The 9,142-nt window shown below is 41.6% G+C and overlaps 1 protein-coding gene across 1 annotated transcript; it reads left to right on the forward strand.

Annotated features, from left to right (window-relative positions):
- The first annotated feature begins 5,384 nt into the window (after positions 1–5,384).
- Positions 5,385–8,880, forward strand: LOC137969757 (kelch-like protein 3). Its single transcript, XM_068816112.1, has one exon. The coding sequence runs from the start codon at positions 5,465–5,467 to the stop codon at positions 7,316–7,318; it is 1,854 nt and encodes a 617-aa protein (XP_068672213.1). The 5' UTR covers positions 5,385–5,464; the 3' UTR covers positions 7,319–8,880.
- Positions 8,881–9,142: the final 262 nt, after the last annotated feature.

Here is a 9,142-nt window from a genome sequence, read left to right on the forward strand (position 1 = left end):
TGAGTATGGTGGTCACTGGACATGTGACTTCCAAGACTTCCGAAACCTCCGCCATATTGAAACTGTTCCCACAAGACCCTGGGGACTGCGGAAACCTACAGGGGAGACCTGGGGGAGGAGGGGGGGGGGGTTCATCCCCAGGTTCTTTGACCTTTGACAGGAAGTCAGTGTTGATATTGTAAGGATTCAGTAGGGCGGCCACTAACCTGCGATCAGGCGTACTTTTCCTTAGACATGGTGGGAAAAGGTACGCCTGATACAATTTCTTAACGAGTCGTCTGCCGCCCACCTGTGAAGAGTGATGTTATCATGTGTCATGCTATAAAAGTGAGCCAATCAGATTTTACCGGAAATTACCTGCACGCTGCGATTCAAGTAAAGACGCGACAAACACAAAATAGCACTCTGGCTTTGATTTCTGCAATCAAAGCTATTTCTGCAAATCCTGCTTGACAGTTGGTGCGGTTTCTCTGTTCAAACCATCAAGGAACAAAGAATTTCGAGATAAAATGGCTTCATGTCATCATCAGGAGCAATCAACAGTACAATAAACTTTATTTAAACTCGAATATTTGAGATGCCAATAAAAGATGCTATAAAAATAGATATGAGGAAAGTGGACTTTGAGAAATTCTAGTTTTTCAGCAGCAGCTACTCAGCTATCATTTTGTAAGAAGTGTGTTCAGATTGTTCAGAGATTCCGTAAACAGTGTCGTGTCGAATTTCTCTGTCAAGCTCGGCTGATTCCCCGAATGTGGCAGCCCTAAAGTTCTATTCGGTTCTTTTTGGATTCGCAAATTGTTGCTTCCGAATATATTCCAAAGGACTTGCCACAACTACAAACGTTTTCGAGTTGGTGGAAGAAGAACGATGCATTTTCTTCTAGAATGTTCGGGCCCGTATTAATAGCACTATTGCGAAATCCCGTAGGAAGTACAACTGTAATGTCTTCTTTTACTCAAACCATTCTTCGGATGCATTCTCTCCGCTCTTCCTTTAAAGGTTTTTGAAAAACATCTGAAGTCGAAGCAACAGCAGCTGTAAACAGAGCCTAAACATCACTCGTGTTGAAATCCTTCTTCGCGGCCATAATTTCATCAGCTGTTAACCGATTTACAAGAAGTATGATTTGCAATTCTGTAACCAATCGGAGCGAATCGGAGCGAGGCTCCAAAAGCTCTATTGTTTTTGGCCAATCAGAGTAAAGTCCAGATTCTGGACTACGAGTAGACGGCGTGTATCAGGCGTACTTTTTAGCGCCCTGTCTCAAGAAAAGTACGCTTGATCGCAGGTTAGGCGGCCACCAGCTGTGTCCGGAAACGGGGTGGATAGCTCTTCATTTTTATTGTAGCAGATAATTCTTTTTCACGGACATAAGAAGCAGATTCACATTTCACAAAACAAAAAAACGCTTCAATCACGCTTCACATTAATTAATAAAATCACGATTCACGGTGCAAGAAAACACAAATTAACGTTTCACGAGAAATAAAAGGGTCCGGGCACGGCTCACGAACATACCCTGTACCCCCCTCACTCAACTTGACACCAAATTTTTCTTCCGACACGCAGTGAAGGTATAACATATATGCTTAAGAGCCGAAGCCTTGACACCAAGGTCTGTTTAATTTGTATAAAACACAACATGGTAGTCCAGCACTGCTCACCTCTGCATTGTGGTTGCAAGATACTTCAGTTGATAATAATAGTCTGGGAGCAAATGTGGTCCCGTGTGAAGTTCGTGCTGAAAGCAAGCACCTAGTGTAAAAGTGTTCATTAGGACCTACTAAACATGAAAAGTTTTGGTGCCAGCTTTGCAACTTGCTCAGACGGCTTTTAAGGGGGGTTAAATTCCGGCCCCTGAAATCCAGCATGGAAACGAGGCTAAAACACATAATTCCTCATAACTTTGTTAATAGTAGACGAAAATACACCAAACTTGCTCACATAATTGGACATGATCCTCCCTGTTGCTTTATGCTAATTTACATAGGTCACGTGACCTTACGCATGAAAGCGAGGCTGAGACACATAATTTTCCATAAATTTGTCAAAAAAAAAAAATCCTTATCATGCCACACTTGCTCACCTTAGTCAGTTAGATCTTGCATCGATTGGTGCCACTTTGTAGTGTCACGTGACCCCATGCATGGAAACGAGGCTGGATATATCTGGTAGCATCGTGTAGGATGTCATTTGTCTTGCCAAATGTATTAACAACTACTAGGCAAATACATATATGGTTATCCGAGTTCAGATATAAAAACTTCAACTAATCATTGTCCTATGGCCCATAGCACAGGGACGAGACGGATAAAGCAAATACTGCGGAGGCTCCATTTGAGAATCTATCTTGTACACATAATCAATAATTTTGCCAACTTATGATACTGGTTCCATGTATTCATTTTCGCATGTATATTGGAACAAGGGCAGAAAATGAAAATAGCGACTACTGCTATTTTATATATACAGTCATGAAAGTCTTACTGAATATCTATATACATTGTTCTGTTGTCCATTCCTATGGAATTTCCTGTTCGACTTCGTCTTCATCATACTCATCATCACTCTCAGCATACTCGTTCTGGAAATCTGCAGAGCACAGACAGAGATCAGTACAGACAAGTCCGGCTTTTTGACACTGACAACGGTTGTAAGAGCAACGGGACTTGGCGCACTTGCATCAGACAAGCTGTATAATTGCCTCTGGAGCTGGTGGAAGATTTGACTTGACTGGTACCCACTTTCCATCTTCATCTTGCCATTCATAGCCTTCTGGTGAGGGCAACACCGGGTTTGCTACATGATCGTTGTTCCAACCAAGAAGCTGGTAGTGCGCTCTCATTATGGCTTGATGGAGAGCAGCTTGTGTGGGCGGCAACCTCTCAAACTCAGCTTGATTTTTCTTAAAGAGGGACCATCTGAGGGCTTTGACAGTTTTGATGTCTGTCTTTGGTTGGTACATCCGACAAACCAGCTGTTCCACTCCACTTCTTGTGCCGTCATCTGGCTGTTCCCCACAACCGAGGTTAGCAAGAGCTTGCAAGATAGGAGTTCTGGCGTTATCAAACTCATCCCAACATGTGGTTTTTCCCTTTCCAGAGAAACTCCCAGTAACATCTGCTCCGGTTAACGCATGAAATGCTGGCAGCGCAGCCGTCTTAGTGGGCCCAAGGGCGTCTGCGATTGACTTCAAGTTGACAACTCTACGACTACTGCCGGTCCCAGTAACAAAGCAAGAGTTCGAGCACAAATCTGGATACCGGAGAGCCAAAACAAGAACATCAGTGTCAGGAGAATATATAGAGAGTTGGGTAGCACCGTGAGCAGAGGCATCCAGAGCATGGAAATAATCTTTGTGTCGGCTTCTTCTTGTGTACTTCGTAAATGCCTGACGTCTCTGTGCGTTGCCTCACATTCCGTTCCCCATGCAACAACGACTTGTCTCCCATTAGCATTATCCTTCACATTCTTTGCGAGAAACGTAGTAAGTTCGCCCTTGGTCTTTGAATGAGCAAGAAGCTTCTTCATCGGCACCTTGGCGATGTGGGTAGAATCAGTGATGCGATAATAAATGGGAGCATGGCCACCTTGTCGTTTGACTCGTGTTGCTGATTTCAGTGAGGATGGTACATCATATCTGTCGAAGATTATGTGGAGCTCTTTTAAATCATTATACTTTACAAGCAAGCGATTCGTGAAATGTTCAACCAAGTCTCTACAGTTCTTGGTCCACTCTGGCTTGTCAAGTGATTGGACTTCGGTCATTCCATCAACAATAGCGACTTTGAATCCTGCGGTGATTGCTTGTGTATTAGTACTAGGGCCACCTGCCTTCTCTAGGATATGCATAAGGGCACTCTTGCAAGAACATGTTGGTGCCATCTCGTGCAAACAAAGATCTTGGGACAACAGTGAACTCATATAAGCCAACAGCCTCTTGGATGTCAATTTCTGGGCGGCTCTTGCACACCATCGCCAAACGAGCAAACAGATTTCTGTCCTCCTTTAACTCGATGATCGTGTCTTAAGCTTTGACTTTGATGACCTTAACACTCGTTTTCCAGGTAAGAAGATTGCGCTTCTTTACAGGAGCCCAGAGGTTGATCTTTCCTGTCTTGATCCTACTGTCTTGATCCTATCTTGTACAAAAGCACTGAATAGCTTTCTCCCTTTTTCATTATGATTAACAAGATCTTTCTTCGTTTTCTCATTCATCACAATTTTTGTGACCAAGTTGTACAGATCGGTGTTGGTGTTCTGGTCTGATGAAAAGGGCTTGGTGAAGGTCTTGATTGTCTCGGTCAACTTATTTATGCTGTTATCTTTGTGCGTCAAAACAGCTGAGTTTAGTTCTTGATGGTGAGCACGTTCCGGAACGAGACCCGCCATTGCCTTGGCTTCTGCTCTGAGTCGGGCTAGTTCTGGGGCAATGAGGAAAAACTCGGCTTGTGCGCTCTCATTCAAAGTGATCCCTACAAGCCCACCAGAAACTTTCATAGATCGATTGAGGTGTTCCAACGCAGTATCACCACCAACAGCACAGAAGGGAACCTCCTTGTTCTTGTTCACTATCCAGTTTCCTGTGATGAACTCTCCATAGATCTCGGTCTCTGATGATTCGAGGGATGCCATTTCAGCTAGGTACAGGGGGATCATCCTTAGATAACAGATCTTGTCGTGCACAAAGAAGTACTTTGTGAACAACTCCAGTGAAATTAGATGGAGCTTCCAATCACCACTGTGGACTGCCTGGATGAATGCGAACATCTTCATTACTATGCGCATGTATTGGCGAAATACAGTAAGGACAGGATTTGTGGCATTCGCGTTGTCAAAATCAGACATATGTATGGGGTCACGTGACATTACAAAGTGGCACCAATCGATGCAAGATGTCTAACTGACTAAGGTGAGCAAGTTTGGCATGATAAGGATTTTTTTTGACAAATTTATAGTAAATTATGAGTTTCAGCCTCGCTTTCATGCGTAAGGTCACGTGACCTATGTAAATTAGCATAAATCAATAGGGAGGATCATGCCCAATCATGTGAGCAAGTTTGGTGTATTTTCGTCTGTTATTAACAAAGTTATGAGGAATTATGTGTTTTAGCCTCGTTTTCATGCTGGATTTCATGGGTCAGAATTTAACCCCCCTTAAAAGCCATCTGAGCAAGTGGCAAAGCTGGCACCAAAACTTTTCATGTTTAGTAGGTCCTAATGAACACTTTTACACTAGGTGCTTGCTTTCAGCACGAACTTCACACGGGACCTTATTTTATGACATTTGCTCCCAGACTATAAGGAATCGCTATGCATTGTGGGATACTGTTCATTCCTCTCTGGGGTCCCCTCAGCATTGAAAACAGAGTACGAAAAGAACGCCTTACACAATTCTCATTTTAGCTTTCGCGTTTTGTTTGTCCAACAGCCTCACTCCTGACGCCAAACTTGTGCATGGATGGAGGATTTATCGCAAACAAGTAAGAATATTTCGAGCCTAAAGCTCGCTTTTACTCCGCGGGATACAGTGGACCATCCATTCGACGTTACTTTGGTGGTCAAAGATGAGAAGGAACTAAAAGCCCACAAAAATGTTCTTTCGGAAGGTAGTCCTTTTTTTGAAAAGCTGCTCAATTGTGACATGAGGGAGTCTAAGGAAGGTATAGTGCGCTTGGAGATGCTCACAGAGGAGTGTTTAAGAGCGATTCTGGAGTTTATTTACACCGGTAGTGTTGAAATATCGACTGAAGAACGAGCCCAAGACTTGATCGCGATGGCGGACTATTTGGTTCTTGCGAATCTCAAAACAGTTGCGGGGAAAGTTCTGTGTAACAAGTTGAATTCTTCCAACGCCATTTCAACCTATCACTTCGCGGAAAAGTTTGAGTGTGGAGAACTAGTTTCCCGCACGAAGAGCTTCATTTTCGAAAACTTCCTCGCCATAACAAAAACAGAAGATTTTGCGAAACTGTCGAAGGAGGAAGTCAAAATGTGGATAGCTAGCGATGACATCGGAGTCAGCGCAGAGGAAGATGTATTTGAAATTATTCTTTCGTGGATTGATGATGACAAAATCGAGCGGAGGAATTATTTTGCCGAATTGTTTGACAAGGTTCGACTTGTTTATGTATCGCGTGACTACTTACGCCGTAATATAATGACAAACTACCTTGTGAATGACAATAAAGAATGCTTGAATCTTGTTAAGAACGCTTTGCAATGTACTGGTACTAAAACGTCTCATTACCTCATAAGGCCCAGAAAGGCTCTTGAAACACCTGTTATTGTAGTCTGTGTGGCAGGTTTTACAAAAGAAGAAAACGTCCTTTGCTATTATTTTCCTCAGGAGAATAGATGGGTGCGGGCGCAGTCCTCGGCCTCAATACCAGCCTTTACTAGTGGAATTGTATCTTGTCATGGCATGCTGTATTGTCTATCAAAGGAGGGAAAGAGTCTGTCATTGGTTTGTTACGACTCTTTCTTAGATAGCTGGAAAACAACATCTTACGAAGAATTCAGGACATTGATAAGTGTATTTGTAACAAATGAAACCATTTACACTCTCCTCAGTGAGGATATTGTATGTTGCCCGGAGTGTGTTTCCTTGCGTTCTCAAGGTGCCAGGCTATGTTGTGACAAGACCCACCTTTCTTTTATTGCAAAGTACAGTCCACAATCAGACTCATGGACAGATATTGCATCATTTGATTTGAAGTCAAGATCAGCAATATGTATTGTAGCAACAGACAATTACATTTATTTTGTTGGTGGCTACGCAGATGACCGATTTGAGGTCCTAAGAGAGGTCGACAGGTATGACCTCAATACAAAATCTTGGGAGAAAATCGCCGACCTCCAAGTACCAAGATGGTATGCTCATGGTGCAGCTGCACGCAGAAACATTTTCATTGTTGGTGGAGTAGACAGGTATTCTGGACCTGAAAATTGTGAAATGTATGATGCATCGGCTAATGAATGGCATTTTATTGCAAAGCTGAGGAAGACGCCATTTGACCATTACAACCCATGTCTGCTTGGTGTAGACGACAAGCTTTACTCAATAATTCGCTGTATTTGTACTTTTAACCGAAAGGATGGGATTGATTTTTATGATCATGACAGGGATAAATGGATTGAGAAAACTCAGATGCCCCTTGAGAAATTGTTTCCAAAGGGATTTAATGGCGTTTCTTATATCAATGTTACTTTCTGTTGTGCTATCAGAGTGCTAAAGCAATCCAAGTTCGTGAAACGTGCCAAATTTGTTGAAGACTGTTCCAAGGTTGACGAACACAAATGTTTGATAATGTGACTAACAGCTACAACAGTTCAGTTTTTTTTGTTCAGTTTTCTTGATGGCAGCCTTGATACAAGAAATTTTGGATCTGAAGTCTTTGAATTAAAAAAAAAAGACTTAATGATAATCACTGAAAGTGTTAACAGTTTAATTTTCAGATAATAGATAAGATTATAATACAAAAACAACAATGCTATTCAATAAATCTAATAAATCTAGTACTGACTCCAGCTTTATTTGTTCACATTTCCTGTAAGCAATTTTCCTTTAAGATGCATATGAAGAAAAATAGCTTTCTGTTAACTTTTCGGGTTTTAGAGCGTTTTACTATTTGAAATCCATAATTAACCGTCGCGCCCATGGGCCGAGTGCGGTTCTTGCTCTGCAATTGGTTTATTATATTTTTTGTTTTGTCGGAGAGCTGAACCAGACTTCCACTCGGCCACATAGTCAGTGGGACTTCTAGTGGTAAGAAAACAGATTCAGTGGCACTTCGAATCACGCAACTTATGATGTTTACAGGACCTATTTGCCAAAAGCTGTTAAAAGGTAATGTACTTAAAATTCTATGAATATTCCACTCTTTATTAAGTACAAAATATATTGCCTTTTTGTGTTATTTAAGTGGTTTATTCGAAGCGAGTATTGATTACATAAAAGGTCATTATGTCATTCATGGAATGTGTCGACGTTTCAACTTTCATTGGTAGGGAAATAACCACCGTACTAAACATAGCCGTGGATAACGTAATTCTTAAATTAAGTGACGCATGTGACTACTTTGCTAGGCTTATGCTCGTGTAAAAAACCAATTAAATTTAATCGCGATTTTTAGGAAAGAAAGCTGTAAGTTGTTAAAAGTGTTATTAGGGAGCTTAAGCACGGGCGTTTTTGAGAGGCGGACGGCAACCGGAAGAGAACATTTCGCGTGCCAGGACAGTGGTGTCTCCTAGATTTTTATGCGAATCATCTCTAATAGAAAAGAGGCACTTAGCAATGTAAATGGGGTTGTGTGAAGACAAGTTAAAAGGGAAAACAGCTCACTTCCGGTTGCCGTCCGCATCTCAAAAACGCACGTGCTTAAGCTCCGTATTATCGTATCGTTCATACCCATAGATATCCTGATGACAGTTTAATTAAGACCATTACGTCATCGGAGATTCCTCGGAGATTTCACCTCGGCTATAAGTGATAGTGCAATAAGTTCGTGTGCAGTCGTTGTCAGCTTTTGTGCTACAGATTGATCAGGTGATTTTGTGTCTATAGACTGCTTTGGAATGTGTACTACGTTGGGACTATAGTGGTAAGAAAACAGATTAATTTTGAAAGGGCGGTTTTAAGATCTGAAAGATCTTCTTGTTTTTACAAGAATTGGAACTTTAGATATTTTGCGCACAAGATGGCAAACGAGGCAAAAAAGAAGATACCATTGTAGCATTCACTCCGAAGATCATGTTATAGCTGAAAGCTGGATGTGTTAATTATTTTGAAACAGAACCATTGATTTTAAGTCAGAGTTGTGTAAATAATTTGAGCGATCAAAACAATAAATAAGACAGCTGTAACATTTCAGATAATATATTTCATCTTTCAAATTTGTGATATTTCATAATTTCTGAAATCGGTAACATTTGTGTACAACTGGTTCGAGTCGATACAAGTTCGCAATATGTATAGCTCCCTCCTTTGCCTAAAGAAGAAAGTTTTTTTGCCGGAGACGTGGTCAAGGTAAATGATGAACCGCTCGAAATTTTGCGTGAGAAAATTAAAATATCTTTCCGCTTCTGAAGACTCGGACCAAGACTCGCGAAGATTCACGAATAATCACATTTTAGCTTG

This window comes from Montipora foliosa, chromosome 9, assembly GCF_036669935.1.
Source record: "Montipora foliosa isolate CH-2021 chromosome 9, ASM3666993v2, whole genome shotgun sequence".
NCBI classification, from domain to species: Eukaryota; Metazoa; Cnidaria; class Anthozoa; order Scleractinia; family Acroporidae; genus Montipora; species Montipora foliosa.

Excerpts from the sequence above, each read along its gene's own strand:
- LOC137969757 (XM_068816112.1), top strand. The coding sequence starts at position 5,465 with ATGGAGGATTTATCGCAAACAAGTAAGAATATTTCGAGCCTAAAGCTC.